This window comes from Polyodon spathula, chromosome 2, assembly GCF_017654505.1.
Source record: "Polyodon spathula isolate WHYD16114869_AA chromosome 2, ASM1765450v1, whole genome shotgun sequence".
Lineage (NCBI taxonomy): Eukaryota > Metazoa > Chordata > Actinopteri > Acipenseriformes > Polyodontidae > Polyodon > Polyodon spathula.
Genome location: NC_054535.1, coordinates 106144956 through 106165987, shown reverse-complemented (window position 1 = coordinate 106165987; position 21032 = coordinate 106144956). Strand labels below are relative to the sequence as shown.

At 39.6% G+C, this 21032-nt stretch overlaps 1 protein-coding gene across 3 annotated transcripts in view; it reads right to left on the bottom strand.

The window, feature by feature from the left end:
• Positions 1 to 564: 564 nt before the first annotated feature.
• The window catches only part of LOC121306699 (phospholipid-transporting ATPase ID-like), a 44608-nt gene continuing 24140 nt past the window's right edge, over positions 565 to 21032 (bottom strand). For all 3 annotated transcript variants that reach the window (XM_041238566.1, XM_041238576.1, XM_041238556.1), the window contains exons 8-28: positions 20704 to 20774; positions 18552 to 18634; positions 17915 to 18073; positions 17217 to 17305; positions 16435 to 16631; positions 15754 to 15962; positions 15182 to 15225; positions 14475 to 14640; positions 13544 to 13732; positions 13086 to 13201; positions 11515 to 11679; positions 10030 to 10141; positions 9359 to 9464; positions 8960 to 9101; positions 8353 to 8536; positions 7687 to 7910; positions 7130 to 7213; positions 6356 to 6601; positions 5981 to 6119; positions 4061 to 4191; positions 565 to 2440 (exon numbers count right to left, since the gene is read on the bottom strand). In XM_041238566.1, the coding sequence (XP_041094500.1) occupies positions 2180 to 2440; positions 4061 to 4191; positions 5981 to 6119; positions 6356 to 6601; positions 7130 to 7213; positions 7687 to 7910; positions 8353 to 8536; positions 8960 to 9101; positions 9359 to 9464; positions 10030 to 10141; positions 11515 to 11679; positions 13086 to 13201; positions 13544 to 13732; positions 14475 to 14640; positions 15182 to 15225; positions 15754 to 15962; positions 16435 to 16631; positions 17217 to 17305; positions 17915 to 18073; positions 18552 to 18634; positions 20704 to 20774 (3117 nt within the window). In that variant the 3' untranslated portion in view covers positions 565 to 2179. The remainder of the gene's footprint in view (positions 2441 to 4060; positions 4192 to 5980; positions 6120 to 6355; positions 6602 to 7129; positions 7214 to 7686; positions 7911 to 8352; positions 8537 to 8959; positions 9102 to 9358; positions 9465 to 10029; positions 10142 to 11514; positions 11680 to 13085; positions 13202 to 13543; positions 13733 to 14474; positions 14641 to 15181; positions 15226 to 15753; positions 15963 to 16434; positions 16632 to 17216; positions 17306 to 17914; positions 18074 to 18551; positions 18635 to 20703; positions 20775 to 21032) is intronic.

The following is a 21032-nucleotide window of genomic DNA, read 5'->3' as shown; positions in this document are numbered from 1 at the left end:
CTGGTAGAATATGCTCAGTGGCTAGAGCGTGACAAGACAATCGCAGAGATCAAGGTTTCAGACTCAAAGCTCAGCCTCTGCCTTGCTGTTTGGCCTTGATGTCTTTTGTGTTCTATGTGACAGTCTTCTCTGTTGTACAATACCATAGAGGACAGAGGGCCTTGCACTTTAACAAGCTCAACTCAGAATGAACATCTCTGAGGCTACATCACTGTTAATGAGGAGGTGGATCGGTGGATGTGGCTGCAGTTTATCTAATACATGACTCCAGAATGAATGAAAAGCATGTCACCTGTCTTCCTCTGCTGGTTCTAAAGCTTCCCCAAGCTGTACAGTTACAACACTGACATACTTAATTGCCACTCCCTACAAAATTATCATTTTTTGTGGCTACGCAATAACATAGACAAACTGAAGTTATACACATGTAAACAGCAAATCCCTCGTAACCTTAAAGTGTGCTTCATTATCTTTCAAAGTACAGTAGCTGACTGTAAACACAATGCACATTTTCTGTTTAACCCCCTAGTGGACAATTATTAAATAATAGTACTGGCAAAGATGTTGCATAAAAAAATATCAAACATTTATTTTGGCTGCTTGTTTTATAAAACAGTATACACAGTCACTTAATTAAACAGATTACTTGGGAGTTTTCGATGGACATCTAAATAGCCATTTTTTTATTAATATGAAAAAAACAAACACACAGTTATTGCTGTCACCATTCACTGTGACATTACTACACATTTACGGAACAATATTGGTAAAGATACAAAAACAGGTTTCTCTTGAGGAACTATGAGTATTCTTTGGACGTCTGTAAACGTACAGAAGGATTGTTGATACCACTGTTGTGTTGATACTATCAGAAGTGATGCCATGAGATTCTGTCCCTCTGCCTGGCCTCTAGTCTGTTAGAAGCTAGTTGCCTGACCACCAGTATCTCCGATCAACTTTTGATGCAACCAGGTAGCAACCCATAATGTTGATATTTGACAAACGATACATAATGTTGATATTTGACAAACGATACATAATGTTGATATTTGACAAACGATACATAATGTTGATATTTGACAAACGATACATAATGTTGATATTTCACAACCAATACAGACAATGAAATGTCATCTTTTTTCAGTAGCCCCTCCTGAAGTCAGGCAAATAGCCAAAATAATAACTGAAAGCAGATTTTTTTTTTTTTTTTTTTGTGCACTTTCTTTTATCTAAAAAACCCATAAATTACATAGTTTTAAATTGTAATTTCCCAAAGAGAATCTACACTTTAAACGTGATGTATCTTTTCAGCGTTTTTATGTACTTAAAGTTTTGGTTAAATGGAAACACATTTCAATACACAGTCTTTTGGTTACTCTAGGTAAGGTCAGTGTATTCCAGGCTCAAGCAGTGAATTGCAAATAGTTTTCCCTCCCACTGCAGTTGTTTACAAGAAACAAACATACAGAAGTTCAACCATACAGTTACCCTTTTACATTATCTGTAAACCCTTCTCTGATAGCTATCAGAAAGCAAAAGAACATTTTAATTATGTAAATACAATCCAGTGTAGTATGTGATGATACTGAGTGGCACACAATCAAGTTTCTAAAAAGGAATTAGTGATACAGTATTTAAGTGATCGGCCTTCCTGCTAATAAGACCAAGGTGCTTTGTGTAATTCTCTATATTTATTTCCCAAAAGTACAATTTATTATTAGCTAACTGAAATTAACAAATACAAATACTTCCTGTACATTCCATTTAATTATGTTGTAATTATCAGTGCAAATTAATCTTTGGGGTAAAAAGCTTAAAAAAACTGTTCCCAACATTTTATGGATCATACAATTAGGCTACACAACATCTACGTGTCAATCTGAAGGTTTGGCCAAACGTTTGCATGAGTTCAGATTAGATGTATTGTGTCTGTTCGATATAGCTCTCACAAAATGAAAACAATTGGTTCACTTGTACTGCAGATTTGGCTCAAAAGCTGTCATCAAGGACTGCTGCATGATAACATCAAAAGCTACCAAACAGGCAGAGTAATCTGAACTTCTATTAAAATTGTACAAGATACACGCTACACAGTTGACTGGAATGCGAGTGCTTAGTAGCAATTAAGGCCTCCCATGCCCAATGTAAAGTGGCTTGTCCAAATGCTGAGGCAGCATGCTTAGAGTGTTTTGTCAAGGGCGGTATCCTTAACGGCCCTATAAGTTTTCAGGACAGTTCCTGGCTGCTTGGAGTTTGTCTTGGCTCTGGGGCTGAAGGTGGCCATGTTCCTGCGCAGGTATCTATTCGAGGTGATGAGGTCACCGTAGCCCTGTGCGTGAGAGAAGGCATAGCCCGAGCGGCGAGAGCTAGTCCTTCTGATCCGAGTCCTGGCGGCCTGCGGGGGAGGAGCTTGCTTGGATTGGCTGACCTTATACCGCACCTGGAGAGGAGAAACAGAAACAGGCAATGAAGTACATTAAAGACAAAGTATGGGTAAGGCTTGAGGGAGGTCCAGCCACTGTGAACTTGGGATTTAAACATTAGCCAAGTGTTAACCATTTAGCATTTTGCCTAAATGTTTAAACATTGTCAAAAATGTGCAGGCCAAATAAGTGTTAGCCTTAGTGTTTACATAGTAAATGTACAGTGTAGGTAAAAAATAAAAAATAATAAAAATAAATCACATTATTTTCATACACATTTAAATGATGTACACATACAGTCTTATCCAGAATAACATATTGCAGTAATTTCTAAATTAGTGATGATGGGATTTCTTATGATGGTTATTCTGATTGATTAGAAACATTTCCAATATGTTAAAGTTTAAAAGTTTTTAAACATTTAGGATATGATATGTAAACTAGCACCAGAATTATGAACTTGGATACTTGTTGGTATCACTTACATACATGTTCAGTTTTAACTTTAGGTCTTCTTGTTTGACCTCAGACTAACTTCACTATAATTCAGTCTGTCTAGTCAGTCAAAAATAGTGCCAACAGTGTGACTAATGCCAATGCTACGCACATCCAAGACAGTGAATCTGTCACACAGGGGACATACATGGGATCACTGAGTAAAGCCATTCAGTAAAAAAAAAAAAAAAAAACACAACTAGCAAGGCAACCTCAACTCCTGCAGTCTGCTTTAAACAAAAACTGCATTACTAACAGCACATTTACATCATTTCCATGAACACACAGTACCATCACGAACCCATGATACCGAATATCCTGAACTTGTGTTACGTGGTTCCATCTTTGTTAGGATCCAGCACAAGAGGCTTTCCTTTCAGGACAAATTCAGCACCCCAATGCCAGTACTTGTCATTCAAGTTGGGGGCTTTGTAGTTCACTACTGTATGCCTCAGATGAACAGATTAGGATTATGAGATTATGAACTAATAACTTCCAAGAAAACTCATAAACTGGTAAAGGTATATAATTCTGTTAAATTTATATTACTTTCTGAAAAACAGATAATTATGGAATGAGCTGAGTTGTCTGAATTGCAAATGGGTACTTCCACCACTGTTGATTATTACAGTGTTTCGAGAAGAAACAATTGAAGAAACAGCTTCTGAAAATGATGCGGATTGCTGCTTTTCTTATCTCTGTGAAATACAGCATCAGCACAAATTCAAGAACAGCTGTTTCTTCAACTGTTTTAACTGGGATGATAGAATTAGCCCTCGGCTGGGTGCCATCGCTTGATTTCTCAATCGAAATAATCCAAACAACAGGTTGTAATGAAATCTAATAGAAATTGGAAACCAAAATGTCACAAGACCACAATAAGGCAGACATGTCAGGACACAGGTCAACAATTTGACTATGGAGTGTCCACATCACTGAACATATGAAGCTAGCAGTTTGTAAGATATTATATAAGATTTATGAAATTATTTTTCAAGCTACAAGTGCTTAAATTACTAAACCCTTAAAAGCCTTCCACAATATATTCCACTTAAGAGCAGCTACTCTTTGTGCAAAATTGACCTCACCAAGAGAAACTAATTCCGAGGTTGAATCTTCATAGCCGGATGTTTACTACTCACCTTGTCGTTGATGGTGGGTCGAAGCTCTGCCCGGATGAACCTGTAGGCCACCACGGGCAGCACACAGAGGATGGTGGTGAGAAGGATGGTCAGCCAGACATTGGGCTGGTTCAGGGAATTCCTCGCAGTGCCTGTAAAAGCACAAACACATGTACCAAGTGAAATAACAGAACAGACAGCTGACATACAGCAGCTATGGGGAGGGAACCATGCAAAGAGAAAAATGCTTTAAAAAAACTAAACAAAAAAAGAAACTCAGCTGTCTAACACACAATTAATTTACCCCCAAAATTTGTCTCTCCAATTTTAGCAGGTCCAGAGACAGAGTTTTTTATATTTTTGTTTTTTCTTTCTATTAGTAGATGCTAAAACAGTGAAAATGCTCAAAATGAGGCATTCTTCACATTGTTGTTAAATCTGCAAATTAATGTTATCTGAATATGCATATACTGTTTGGGAAAATAGGTAGACATGCTTTGAGATGAAGGCACCTGTCAAAACATTGTCCTCATGCCAACAATAATAATGTATTCCAACACACTTCTAAAAACCCATCTACCAGCAATCAGCTGAAAGAACAAAAGTGAAAAAATAAAAATCCTCAAATAACCTCCTACAGGCTCTAAAATAACTATTTCAAGAGACCTGGCTGCTTCTTCAAGCCATTGATCTTTACTTATAAACACATATGAATGCATCAACATTCAGTGTACTGTTACTTGTACAGGACACATATATAATAAGAACATAAGAACATAAGAAAGTTTGCAAACGAGAGGAGGCCATTCGGCCCATCTTGCTCGTTTGGTTGTTAGTAGCTTATTGATCCCAAAATCTCATCAAGCAGCTTCTTGAAGGATCCCAGGGTGTCAGCTTCAACAACATTACTGGGGAGTTGATTCCAGACCCTCACAATTCTCTGTGTAAAAAAGTGTCTCCTATTTTCTGTTCTGAATGCCCCTTTTTCTAAACTCCATTTGTGACCCCTGGTCCTTGTTTCTTTTTTCAGGCTGAAAAAGTCCCTTGGGTCGACACTGTCAATACCTTTTAGAATTTTGAATGCTTGAATTAGGTCGCCACGTAGTCTTCTTTGTTCAAGACTGAACAGATTCAATTCTTTTAGCCTGTCTGCATATGACATGCCTTTTAAGCCCGGAATAATTCTGGTCGCTCTTCTTTGCACTCTTTCTAGAGCAGCAATATCTTTTTTATAGCAAGGTGACCAGAACTGAACACAATATTCAAGATGAGGTCTTACTAGTGCATTGTACAGTTTTAACATTACTTCCCTTGATTTAAATTCAACACTTTTCACAATGTATCCGAGCATCTTGTTAGCCTTTTTTATAGCTTCCCCACATTGTCTAGATGAAGACATTTCTGAGTCAACAAAAACTCCTAGGTCTTTTTCATAGATTCCTTCTCCAATTTCAATATCTCCCATATGATATGGATCCTGATTCTGTGTTGTTGCTTCTTGCACTATTGGACGAGCACATGTCCACTTTTGTGTAACGAGAGGCTGCTCCTCCATGACGTCCTGCCCTGCGTGCTTCTGTTCCTTGTGAAACATCAGTCTTGGCTACAAGAAGAACATGTGAATGGAGAGCATATAACAAGTATTACTGTAGATCTCTATCAAGGTCTTTCCTATCTTGCACTTATGGGATTGTTGACTAAACTGACTGAATTGACTTAGGAATTGATTTCATCAGCCTATACTCCAGCCTCAGATGGGTGTGGTAGAGTATTTTACAGCAGTGGAATCACCCCGGATCACCTGTGTGGATTACCCCTTAAAATAAGTGTAAAATGCTTTAAAAGAAATCTAGCTGTAGGTTATCTTGGCACAGTGTAGGTTGATCAAATCAACCCCTAACCTTATTTCCACTGCTCTTCTCACAGTCGCACAATACTTACCAACGAAGGGGAAGGAAGCTGTGAAGATGAGATACATCCCATTGCTGTACATGGTGAGAGTGATGGCAAAGTAGATGGCCAGGCTGCCCCACATAAATAACTGATTAACCGATGTCCAGTAGGCAGTATCCAGCCCAAGCTACAGAATTGAACAAGAAAATATTGAGACTACTTTCACTGAAAGCATGATTGAAAATAAGGCTACAGACATAGACAGAACAAGACAGACAGATATACAGTAAAAGATAGATGGAATAAAATAGACAGACAGACAAGACAATACTATAACACATATAGGAAAGAAAATAGATGAAAAAACACATTTTACTTGTCATGTGGAGCCGGAATAGACTCGGGCTATGGCAGGTGGTGTACCTGGATGGAGACAGCGATCAGCAGGCAGGTCTGTGCAAGCAGGGCAAAGGACTGGTAGTCAGCAAGGTCCTTGCCATCATCCCGCATCGTGTCATACATGGCTCCGTAGGGGATAAAGAAGAGGATAAGCGAGCTGTAGATGCCATGGAGCAGACACTTGGCGAAGGCACCTATGCTGAAATACATATTGAGCTGCCCCGGCTCATAAAGCTTCGGGTACTCCATACTCCAGCGGTCACTCACATCCTTAAACAAATGAATACAAACAAATCATCTACATATCGGCACATTGACTACTAAGGTATACCTATAAGTAAATTAACTATTTTAAGACCAATTTAAAAATAACTTGTTAATACAGATTACTTCTCTATGTAACCATTAGTTACTATAAAATTAAACAGTGACTAAAGATAATCAGTACAAAAAAAAGCTTGTTCCTGGCCCTAAACTGATGTGAAGGGTGTGACTCACCATTACTTGATCTACCATTTACCACTCTAGGATTAATGCATGCTCACGCTCATGAGCTCTGCAGTACCACGGATTCCTACAGAAACAAGGTCTACAGCAAAACCCAGCAGGAGAGCTGAATGAGAATGTAGCCACCGCTGCCACTGTGTTTCAGCCCTATAAAAACAATGTGCATGTGTGGTCCTAATGGTACTAACATGTATCTATTAAAAGGTATTTCTTTACCCAGGCACATGTACAGCCAGATAAAAATAAGATTTAAAGTAGTGTGTAACATTTAAGCAGTACAGTAGTGTGTACCTGATCAAAAAGGCTCATCCCCAACACAGGCAGAGAGGTATAAACCAGGTTGTAGAGGGTGATATACCACTCGTCATACACAGTCTGTAAGAAAAACACAGTCGGGTTTACAAAAAGCCACAGAAACTCCAAGCAAAACATGTATTTTGAAAGCATAATTTGACTTCTGACATCAAGATAAATTAATTGGGAAAGCAAAAGTGTTTGAGGGCTGTTCATTTGAGCTGAAAAGCAGCCAATAAGAACACAAGAAAAGGAGGCCTAGTCCTGTAGCTGATTGATTTCAAAATGCTGTCAAGTTGGGTCCTAAAGGATCCCAATGATTCAGTATCAACAACATGTGTCTCCTATCCTCTAACAATTGTCTAAGATCTAAATAGCCACCATTGTTTATATATATCATACACATGTAGGGCCCTTTTGGGTTTATACAAATATGTACAGTAAAATGCCAGGGTGGGTCCTGTTTAAATGCAGCACACTGGCAGTGCGTAGATCTTCCTCCACTTAGATCAATTGATTGTGTGTGTATACTACAGTATCTCCCTCATACATACCTGTGCAGAGAATCCACAGAAGAAGCCATACCAGAAGTGGACCAGGGTGAAGGTGAAGTTCTTGTAGAAAAAGTAGTTGAGGAACTTGCACATGCGGATGTAGGACCACCTGCCATGGACCAGCAGGAGGCGCTGCAGGTAGCGGAACTGGGCAAAGGAGAAATCGCTGGAGAGGACAGCCTGCATCCCCTCCTGCCCACTGATTCCCACCCCAATGTGGGCAGCTGGGAACACGGCCACAGAGACAGGCAGGGAAGACAGACACACAGAACCACGGAGACAAACAACAGAGTTACTCTTTCCCATGCTACATAATAATACACCTTTAATCTGAGTTGATATTAATTGTAACCCAAAACATTATATGTGGATGAAAACATTACAACCATTAAACTTTATAATATATAAAATTCAATATACTTTTACATAGGGGACCTTGCCAAGAAGATTGAACTCCAGCTTAAAATCATAAAACACTAAAATAACAACATATTGTCTGCCATCAACCACAGCTCCAACAACAAGTAATAAAATAGTGACTTTTGACATCACGGATAGATGCATCTGCTAGCAGCATTTCAGAAATCTGGGTTAAAAATCCCAAAAGCTTTTATGTATATTTGGCGAGTTTCCTGAATGCCACCCATGCCACAGTGGCCCTCTTACCTTTGATCATGCTGACGTCGTTGGCTCCATCCCCGATGGCCAGAGTGATGGCATTCTTGTACTTCTTGACCAGCTGCACCACCTGGGCTTTCTGCAGCGGTGTCACTCGGCAGCAGATGACAGTTTTACACATGCAGGCGGTCCTGAGGAACTCCACCTCCATGCTCTTCTCTAGACCGAATGCCTGACAGGGAGAAGACACAATCAAGAATGCACTATGGGATACTGCTGGTGACCTACAGCACTTATGTGAGAACGAGGAAATCCAGCTCACTGAGCGCCTGGAGAAATAGCGGGTGCTGTTTTCAGGCAACACAGTATTTTTTCTCAGTAATATTTCCCAAATGGAGGAGATTCTATTTTGTTTGCTGTTTTACAGGTATTTTTGGTGAAGGGTTTTTTCCACCGGTAGTGTTAAGAGCTGGAAGCAGTAAGCAATAGTCTATTTATATTTTTTCTTTGGACTAGAGATAATATTAATCAATAACTTATTGCCCAGCAAGGCAGACTAGTTGAAACGTTTGTCATTGAACTGAAGTTTCTTTCAGTATCTCTACAGTACATTCAGCACTATTGCCCAAATGCAGTTCTCTCCACATTTTCATACCAAGCTATGTCCGTTGATGACAAGACCATACTCCCCGTCCACAGTGTCTTCCGGTAGCACCGTTGACTTCTTTCTGGGCTGCTTCACTTCAATGATCGTCTCAGCTTCAACGGTTTCTGGTTTGATTTTCCTCCGTGCATTGCTAGTATAAAGAGTAATAGAGTATTATTAGAAGAAAGAGCATTAGCAGCAATTGACTTAATTAAAAAAAAACAAACTAAAAATCGGAAAAGATTTCAATCTGGGTCACCATGAAGTTATTCTTTGTCTGCTGTATTATCAGAAGGCACATTTATTGAATGAATCAGAGACTGGGATGAGTATGGACCCCCAAAAAAAGCATGTATGCTACCCAAAGTAAATGTTAGTTATAAATAACAGAATCATGGTTTGACGCACCTCAGTTCCACTCGCACACCCTCAGCTGTGTTTGCGGAGATGATAAACACCTCGTTCATCTCCTCTCGCAGCATGTTGCACGCATAGCCGATGTTCTCAGCAGTCTCTGTTAGAAATGAAAAGATAATATAACTTGAAAAGAAATTGGTAGGTATATATAAGTATTCAACCAATACTGCTTAAAAGCCGAGGTTAAAGCATTTAAGTTGTTCTAATGAGATATTAATAATGATAATAATCACATGAAAATGCACAGTAAGATGCTCAAATGTTTAGCTTTTTTTACTGTAATCTGTCCTGAAGCTGTGCATTATTTTATTATAAATATTTTTTGTTATAATAATACTTGGCTTGTATCTACTGTAAAAGTGAAATGTACCATGAATCAACATCTTCTATAACTTTAAACTTTCAAATCATAAGATAAAATAAAGACTAGAAATGTCTGATTACTACTAGGAATTGACATTTACCTGTTAAGAAATCATACGTAGATTTTACTGAAAATCAGTTAAAAAATTAAAACAAAGGGCCCTTTATGTGAGTTACTGTAGGAATAATGTCCTATTCATTCAAGTTTAGACACCGACTGTAACTCATTCCTATTCCTGGAATTCCTTCTCACTGCAGTACGTTTCCTGTGTCACTCCAGAGGAAGCAGGTGGCGGTACCTTGTTTATCTCCTGTGAGCACCCACATCTTAATGTCAGCTTTGGCCAGCTGTTCAATCGTCTGAGGCACTCCATCCTGCAGCTTGTCTTCTATTGCTGTGGCACCTAGTAACTGAAGAGCACACACATGCTCAGCTTGTACAGTATACTCATTTAGAGGTCACATCGTCAGGGTACACTGCTGAAGAGCACACACAAGCTCAGCTTGTACAGTATACTCATTTACAGGTCACATCGTCAGGGTACACTGCTGAAGAGCACACACACGCTCAGCTTGTACAGTATACTCATTTACAGGTCACATCGTCAGGGTACACTGCTGAAGAGCACACACACGCTCAGCTTGTACAGTATACTCATTTACAGGTCACATCGTCAGGGTACACTGCTGAAGAGCACACACATGCTCAGCTTGTACAGTATACTCATTTACAGGTCACATCGTCAGGGTACACTGCTGAAGAGCACACACACGCTCAGCTTGTACAGTATACTCATTTACAGGTCACATCGTCAGGGTACACTGCTGAAGAGCACACACATGCTCAGCTTGTACAGTATACTCATTTACAGGTCACATCGTCAGGGTACACTGCTGAAGAGCACACACACGCTCAGCTTGTACAGTATACTCATTTACAGGTCACATCGTCAGGGTACACTGCTGAAGAGCACACACACGCTCAGCTTGTACAGTATACTCATTTACAGGTCACATCGTCAGGGTACACTGCTGAAGAGCACACACACGCTCAGCTTGTACAGTATACTCATTTACAGGTCACATCGTCAGGGTACACTGCTGAAGAGCACACACACGCTCAGCTTGTACAGTATACTCATTTACAGGTCACATCGTCACTGCTGAAGGAAACTAATTTGGGTAGTTCATCTGAATACTGTAAGCTGTGGTCGGATTTGTTGGATTTGGCCCATGGATATTTAGACACTTGAGAAAACCTCACCCAAGTGCTGATACATTTTGCTCAACTCTATGAAAATGTTGCATACTGCGTATACAGTTATTTTTTTGTTGGTAAAGTGATTCAAGTGCCAGGGTAGGAATGATCTAGTGTGTCTTTTGGAGGCACCTCCCTCCCTTTTTGTAAAAATATGTCATTTTCCCATAATCAAGCATACTATTACACATTTCAATTTGGCTCCTTAGCAGAGGTGTCAATTGTACCTATAAAAATCTAATGTGAAAAATGTAGGGAAATTATCACTGCTAGCCAGACAACAAAATACACACAAGATATAGCTAACATCACACAACAATAAACTGCTCATCTTGTGGGATCGGAGCTGTGTTAGTTGGCTTCAGACCTCCCTCTACTATTTCAAGATCAAGTGGAAGCCTGGCAAACCCGTACATACATGAGAAGCACAGGCGCGCTTTGTAGGGGCCTATTCAATCGCCCCTGGAGGATAGATTTGCTCCTGTGTTTTATGCTGGGCGCCCCACTCTATGAATGTATCTGTTACCTGTAGGTTCTTCTCAATCTCCTCGTAGAGCTCATCCAGTTTCTCTTCCCTCTCCTCCAGTGCTGTGCTGGCTTCGTGGTGACGGGCCTTCCAGTCCTCAAAATACCCTTCCTCCAAGTCCTTATAGGCCAGGACCAGAGTGCGCAGGCCTTCCCCAGCAAACTCCTGCGCAACAATCACAGGGACATGCAGCCACGTTACTCCTCCACTTCACACAGGCCAAGGGGGGTCAAAGACTGGCATCTGGTACACAGTACAGGATATTCCTATTTATACCTATATAAAAGTTTCCCATAGTAAAAGCATAGCAAAGTGCAATACAGCATGGTGAAAGCATGGTAAAGCAGAGGTAAGCATTACGATCACCAGAGAGGTATGGTAAGCCAAACTAATAAACATGGCAAACAATGGTAAACTATGGTAAATGCATAACCAAGGGAAAATCATGAGAACACGACAAAATGACTTTGCAAATGTACTGTGGACTTTTTACAGTAGTACCTTCACTTATTTATCTGTTTGATATTTTTACTGCATCACTTGTATTGTACCTAAACTGTTTGCAGGAGTACGAACTTTTCAACCCCAGGTAAAGTCTTTCCCAGCTAATTATAGCCCTGCCACAAACAAGAGGAGGGTTATACACTGTAGCATTAGACAAGGCACTAATTGGTACTGCAGGCACTCTCACAAAGACTAAGGAGAAACTGCAGAGTTTATGAACAACTACAGATCTCCTCCTCTCAACAAAAGGCCCACCCGGGGTACAGCTGAGTCACCAGGACAGGGGGTGAGTCCTAGTGCACAGGCTCAGTGTATAACTAATGAATGCCTCACATGCACTTTCTTCTTAATAGTAAAAACAGTAAAAACTAAAAAAAAACTAAAAACTTTTGCAACCTACTGTAGGATGAGATTTTAATTATGGTGCAGCAATTCTTAACCCATTTTTTAAAACACCAAATAACACAACTAACAACTGTGATAAATAAGTGGTGGTGTGTGATATGCATTGTTATCATTAACTATTTTAACAAAGTTATCATAGTCCATAATGGAATTGTAACCCTACTGTTTGTCAGTATTATATTCTTTGAACCTGTAGTATTGCATTTCTGGTAACTGATCAGGTTCTTTTTCCTTTGCCAGTATAATTTGCTTCTACTATCTAGCAGCATGGCAGTCAATGGCAGCCTTTCAATCAGCTCACAGTTAAGATGCCCAGGAGGGGCTCCATCACTTTTTATTCTCACATTGCATGGTTATGCATTTACAGCAGTGTACCACAGTTTGCCTCATATGCATGGCTTGTGTTTAATAAATTAAATTAAAATATTATAAATGTGTTACATTACTATGCTTATTTATCTAGCTGCCTGGTATGTTTGCCTTCTAAAACATCTTATAGCTTAAGGGCAAAATTAACTATTTTCCTTTAGATGTCTGTAAGCATATTTTTTTCTCTATTTCTGTGAATAGCTAACAAAATATCGTATTCTCTCCAGGATAACTATATTGATCAAATGGATGAACATAATAGAGGAGTTTACAGGGCCACCCCATCCACTCACGTCAAGGTGTTCAGTGGTGACGTCCTTTAGCGTTTTGCAGGCAGGATGAAGTCTCTCATATATAATGGTGTCGGCTCCCTTGCAGTACAGGGTCAGCTTCCCTTCAGGGCCGCGTACTTAGATTTAAAACAAAGGAATTAAAAGTATTCTTTTGAGGTCATAATTCCCCAGATATAAGCATATGCAATACCAAAGTCCTGTTACAGTTTAAAATGCTTTCCTGGAACATCTTACATTAGACATCATACAGTACACTACAGTAGGAAATAAGGTGGCTGTTCAAAAATGATTTATTAAAATTGATTTAAAAAACATAATTCATACACATAACAAAAGAAAAAAATATTTCACAACCAACTTCAGCTAAAACTTTGGAGTTTGGCAAGTGCTAATGGGGAAGCTATTGCTAACAGATGTTTTGTATCAACGAAGGCTGGTAGAGTGGCAGGGAGAGTTACCAATGACAGACATCCTCTTCCTGACATTGTTAAAGTCGAGGATGGCGAGCAGCTCGTAGGTCTTCGTCTCTCCCATCTCAACCACGGTGATGGACTCCGGGGTGCGCGAGTGGAACACAAAGCCAAAGTTACGGGCAGCCGTGACTAGAGCGCCCTCGTCTGGAGACTGAGCCTGGTACAGCAGCTCACCTGAACAGGGAAAGAGCAGGAAATACTTCACTCAGGCAGAGCAGCCAGTGGGGATGAAGACTAGGAGGAGGAGGGTAGATGACAACAGTGTTCCCTTTTTGCCATGACGATTGTGTTCACGATGGAATCTCTGATCAGCTTGTTTAAAACACGTGATGCTCCCACCCGGTAACACAATCTCTCCAGCACTAACTTAACCAGAAAGCTCGGGTGTCATTATGGTCAGAGAAACACAAAGGGAGACAGATGGAAAGAGAGGATGTAGGAGGATGTTTTTTTGTTGTTTGTAGTTCTACTGAAAGTGAAAAGATCGATTAAGTTTTGTTCAAGTAACTATAATAAAGACCTTCTGGTCATTCAGTTCTGTCAGTACAGTACACTCACAAAGAAAAACGTGGATCCAGGACTTCCCTGTCTGACCTTGTATTTGCTTTTTTCCCTAGAATTTCAGCACAGATGGTGTGGTGAGGCAGTTGACAGCCTGGTCAGGTTCTGAGTTCTAAAGGCAGGAGAGGCGTGGGTGTTTTATTAAAATCTAATTTCCTTTACTTAATAATAATAATAATAATAATAATAATAATAATAATAATAATAATAATAATTTGACACTATCAGTAATTTCAAAATATTTAGTCTTCCAATTCTTAGGTCGTTTTTGACGTCTGCCTTTCTTTAAATCAAATGTTCTGTGCAGCTGAATTGCAAGGGAAGAGATGCAGGGGAAAAAAGAATGGCTACTCACCTTCCTCCTTCTCCTCAGGCATGACGGTGTGGCAAAGTGAGAGCAGCCGGAAGAATGCGTGCACCTCCGGGGTTCCCAGCTTCACTGCCTCCACCAGGCTGTGGTCATGGAACACAAACTTGGGGTCTGCCAGCCGGTTGAAGGAGAAATCTACCTTGGGTGTCCTCTGCAAAAAACAGCTGACGAGTTCATGGAACCCAGAACATATGCAGTGTGCCTCACATGTCAGGGATCATAGGCAATGTCATATTTCAGGTAGGATGTATTTTGTCCCAGTGAATGTCTGCATCTCAAATCAAAATCAACATACTGCACAGAATATAACACCCTTAATTAAAGCTATAGGGTGTTGGCAGACAGATTTACATTGTATACTGTCATAAGATACTTTCATGGTGCTGGAAAAGTTGATAAAGGATGTTTATGTCACTGAACAAAATGCTATAAAAAGTACAATGTGACAAACTTATATATAAAGTATTAGTCATATGTTTATCATGAGCAATACAGATACAATATATGTAAAGTTGGGGGTTCATAGATGAACTAAGAACTGTGCTTGAGCTACTGTACCTTGTCTTAGGTTAATGCTAGTCAGAGTGACACCAGATGAACTGTAATTTCCAGACTGGATTGTAGTACTTAAATATTAATAAAGACTATTCTGCCCTTCTTTATTGCCCCAAAGCTTGAACTGCACATCCTACCTCAGTGATTTCCATTCTTTGCCCAGCGAAATCAAACACCTCTCCTGCAGCAGTAGAAAAGAAATGATAATATTATATTTTTTCTTTTTAGTACCACTGAAGTCATCTGTTTTATATGAGACAGTCAGTCCCTTGGATGTATTTCTTTGTGGACCTGTCACACGCGAAACATTCCTCTATATTTACTGTGAAGAGAGTTACTAAAACGCGTTCACATGGTAGCCTCACTGAGAGAGAGGCAAGAAGGAGAACAGGAGCATAAGCAACAGTGACAGAAAGTGACTGAGAAAGAATGGGACTCAAAGGCACCCAGAAGGCTGGAGGCAAGTGCATTGTATGAAATGTACAAGTCATGTAGCAGCTACACGTACAGATCTCAGTATGTCAAAACATTCTAAACATTTAAACAACAACACATTCTAGATAAACAGACTATATGCGTTATTATTCTCTCCTGGGCGTGACACAACCAAGAGTAAGCGAGAGATACTCTTTCAGCATAAGAGGTAGCCACGGAGCAATTAGAAACATGGTAGAGACAGCCTGTCTGGGGGCGAGATGGCTGCACCTACCGTAGGACTTCCCGTTGATGGAGCACATATTGAAGGTCATGATGTTCTGTGTGAGGGTTCCGGTCTTGTCTGAGAAGATGTACTTGATCTGTCCGAGCTCCTCGTTCAGGGTGGTAGTGCGCGCCTCAGCGGGCGTGTCACTGCGTGGGTAGTACATCTTCCTGTCCCAGTCGATGTAGAAGCTGTTCCCTAACCGGATAATCTCCACGCTGCCAACACACACAGCAACCGTGCGATGACGTTTTTACTTATGTATCTAGCTGCTGCATCTACCAGGATACTCATTAAAGTGACACATATAGCACAATCTCCATTTGACCAAAAATTTCTGTCATACAAAAATGGCCAAAAAAAATGTTACAACTGAGGCACAACAAAGTAAAGCATCTAACTGGCTGAAAAGCATGTGTCAACAGGGAAAGCACCTGGTTGGGTAACAGGAAAGAACGCCTTGAAGGAATGGGGACAGTTTAGCTATCCAGGTAAAATGACCAAGGAAGTGCAAGACAACCTAAAAGCATGGCTTGCAAACATAAAAAAACATGCTTAATATAAATGATTCTTTCAAAACTATGCCATGCATGGATGTGTGCATGCAGGGAATACTTATGGACTTATTTTGTTTGCAGCAAACTCTTTTTTGATGATTACTTTGGTAAAGGTACAATCACAGAGACATACCTGACATAAAGGGATATAGGCACCACTGTGTTGAGGATGATGACGTAGGACCAGAAGGTGAGGAACGCAGAGAAAGCAGAGTTCGGGACACTCTCTGGCCAGGGCAGGAACACTTGGAAATAAAATCCTTTCTGAGACTCCCAAATCCCATTGCCGATGGCCAGGATAATACACATGAGAGCCAGAAACCCAAAAATCTAGAGGGGCAAACCAACAGAAGAACAAGTTACACTCCGAGGCTCCAGTTTCATTCAAGAACAGTTTGAGTCAGTGTGTCATTGCTGGACATTACTGTCTAAAACACAGTTGAAAAAGTCAACCTGGGTAACCTTACTATTAAGTACCAAATCATTTTTTTTATTTGGAAATAAGAACACAAGTGATATTTATGTAAGTTCATACATTACATTTAGACTCAACGTTTGCGGTTAAGAAAATTAGAGTAAGTTATCATAACAATATAGTTAAAGAGAACATTTAAATAACAGGAAGATGTCAGTTAGAAATGCTCCAAGAAATTACAAAGGCACTTAATGGGTTAAATTAGTGTTCTTCAGTATACTACAGTAAAAAAATAAAATAAAGTTTTGCAAAGTATAACAAGATTGGGTAAAGCACAGAGAGGCATGGGAATTACAACACACGTTTACAATCGGAAACTTTAGTAAACCCCTACTAGTAAACTAACATTGGAAAATCAGGACATTAGAAAACACTGCCATTTCATTAACAGACTGCACGTTTGGGAAAAGACATGCAAAGTTTGGACTTATCAGACTCACCCACAGCACAAGAACATTCATTAGTCGATCAATGCTGGTTCGTTTGAAGGTCGTTTTGCCACAGTTCTGCATTAATTTAGTCTCTGGACCTACATAAAAACAACCAGTAAGATTTTAGCTTTGAGTGTTTAATGAAGACATTCAGTAAATGCTGAAAGATAAAAGCAAGAACAAACCATGTTCTTCACAACATTTGTCAAAATACATGTGCAAAGGGAAATAATCAGTCCTGAGAAAAAGTTATTATGTACTGTAAGTCATAATTATCCTTTCTATACAGTATATTCTAGCTCATTTGGGTCTAACCCCAGCCCCCACAGAGGAACGCATTGTGGGTGCGTGATTACAGTGAGTGGAGTACGACACACATTGAGGAAAGCACACTGCTGTTATTTTGTATATGCAGTAATAAATATGGAACCTTGTAAAAAATAAATCTACAGTCTGAGTGTATTTCACAGCTGCCTCTAAATATCAGAAGGCAAACTCTGTAAATGCACTGTTCTATACAGTGGGCTGCTGCATCTCTCTATCTGTTACTTGTGTAACCAAATGGGAGGCTGGAGTAACAGAATGTGTCGTGTAAATAAGCCAAGGCCTCTTTCCAAAGGTCTGTGAATTATTATTCTAGTAGCGTTACTGCAGGCTAGGAAGCTCACACACTGTTTAGTGCCTGTTTCCCTGGGGTAGAATCTCACCTGCGAAGATGACAAGCCCGTAGCACCACTCTGTGTTCCTGAGAGTGCAGCCCCTCAACAGGATCTTGTCGTTGTCCAGTGAATACTTCTGCTCCTTGAACAGCAAAGTCCCTGTAAACTTATCCAGGCGGTTGTTGGGCGGCTCGCATCTGACCTCACCTGCGAGACAAGGCATGTCAGTAACATAGCAACATCCTGTACATACTCCCTCACTAAGGATATAAATAGCACTTGATCCATAGCATGTACATAATATGACAAATGCCCATGGATAGTTTCCCCGATAGCTGGTTATTAACATGTATCCTAAACAACCAACATTCACAAGAAGCAGGCTAGCCATCAAGAGCACTGCACAAGATATAGAAAAGTACAATTAGCCATTCAAACCGGAACACTATCAAATATCCATGGAAGAAATCCCTACTTATAAAAGATTACAGCCACTTTTGAAGTGGCCTGTAGCAAAGAAAATATACTAATAGCATCCGAATTTGTGGTTTTGGGGAATATCTTTCAGAGATAATTTGCCCTAACCTGGTATAGATTTGCACAAGGAGTAAGCCCATTGTATCAAGCAGACTATATACAATGAAAGTGTTACATTTGATTTTGCAGAAATGTATAATAGACTCACCATTAAAACCAGCAAGTGCCTCAAAGTCATCTCCCATATCTCCTGAGACTGTCAGACTCTGCTTCACCTTCAGGTTAGTTTCTCTGCCATTTGAAAAAACAAGATTCCATTTACCAAGTTACAGTATTATGTACAGTACATCTATTCATACAGTCAACTAGAAACATTATGATCTAAACCAAGAGCATCCCCTGTGATGATCCATTTCTCCACAGCGTCTTTACTGTTAATGTAAAATAATTATTCCAATCACAAACAACACGAGTTATAAAAATGGCTGTATGATGTTTGGAAATTATTACAGAGGTTTAAATGGTGACAGCAAATCAACATAAACGCTAGAGCACAGTAAATGTACACTACTGTCTACATTTACTACATATTAAACCATGCTAACCCTATTTAGCAATTTTGTATGCACAATCAGATTCAAATGAATAATATGTCAGTGTATTACATTGTGATATCTGTATGTACTGCATAGTGGTTAGAAATACACGAGGAAAACAAAACAGTAAAGTGGGATCCCTACCAAGTTCGAATTGCCACATCATTATTTGAAGAGGAAGCATTCACTAACATTTTTAAGTGTTCCCATCTTAGTGCCAACTACCAGCAGATGCTTGTATACATTTTAAATCTATCATTGTATTGATTTCATCACTGTATTTTAATACACAGCCTACACTGATAGAAAGAAAAGCAGTGCAGGTGCATACACAGGGTCCTCGTAATCGTGTGATAAGTGCACAGCAAGTGAAAGAGTACAGTCAATAGAAACAGAACCCTGTACAGGTGGATAAGAGTGTATAATAAAATAAACGTTTGACTGGCTGCCGAATCAAGGCAGTTATTGTATTCACCACGTACAGTGTGACAGACAGAGGCGGAAGAGAACTGCATTGTTTAAATGTATTAATACTTAACATACTGGACTTTATAGAACAGCGATTCAATCTACAGCATGTCCCACTTTAAATGTACAAGCATTATATTCCAAGGCATGAACTACGTGGGAATTTTACTATGAATCATATAAAGACGCTGCCAAATTACCAAAGGAAATGTGTTGTTTAAATGTGTATGCACACCAACAGTACACAGAACAAGAACATTAAAAAGTCGAACAGTTAACACATATCATTTACCATCGATGTGAGAAACATATTGGAACAAAATAACAGAAATTTAAATTACAACATACAGATAAAGAATAATAATAATATATTTTGAATATTGAAGAGCATACAAGCACGAATGTTTGTGAGAATTGCATTCAGTCAATTTAACTGTTAGTGAAATCTCTGAAATCCCTGCCAGCATCACCAGAGCAGAATCCTCTCCTCCACTCCTCCACTGCTGCTTCAGTTCTTGTCAGCGGCGCTTTATAAAACCTTGCTTTGGAACCCAGCACAAATACACGTCACTTACACTATTAAATGCTGTAGAAATGCTTGTTCTTTTAGCAAATGAATGATGAGTTTCACTTTACCTTCAGAACCATGAATAACATCTTTACATTGTTTCAAATATGATTGTAACAATAAGATTATTGTTCACATCTGTTAATATCAACGCAATTGTGTTGGGCATTGTCCAGAACGAAAGGCCGGGGTTTGCCGACAGTGATATGATATGAATGCATGTTATTTTGGTTTTACATTTTGGGAATCACAAAGAAAGGGTCGTTAACTATCTTCCCCTGGCTTTTTACTTTGAGATGTAGTCATTTGCGGGCATTGCCTGTACAATGAACAACAAGGTTTACTGTAGACCCCTATGTAACTTGAATAACTTCTGACCGCTCTTTCAAGTATGTTTTGTGCATGTGCATTAGGCAGACTGGGTGGAAATTGATCGTCTAATGCTTTTGGACTGTTTACCATAGGAAAGTGAAAGACTGCAGGTGCAGGGTTAAAATATTCATTAAAAAAAAAAAAAAAAAAAGTTTATCAGATTACAGACAAATTAAATCCAAAAAGGCTATAGGAGGCTGGGCACATATGATAACAGTTTAGTGAAGATTGCTGCAAAATCATGACAGTTAATGTGTTCACCCAGATAGTGTGAGTCAGACAGACAGACAAACAGACATATGGACACAATCACACATAAGGGTTCCCATTTTTCAAATGAGGTCCCTAATGCTCACCCATCCAACTCAGCAGTCTCTATGTATACCAAACTTAGTGGTTCACTACTAGACAGCAAAAGCAAATCTGCCTGAAATGGAACAAACAGAAACAATATTACTTTATCTGCCTATTTCAGTGCTATTTTGGTTACCATGCATACTAATACATTCCACATTGAATTTCCCTGCTCTAACCGCTGAGCTACTAAATCATCGATACTACCACCTTCCACACTGCAGCTTGAGCTCACAAACTGAGCAACTCAAACCGACTGACTACCTTTCACACTGCAGTCTAACCTACTCCACCCCTCAACCTTGCACACTGCAGCCTTTCCTATCTTTCA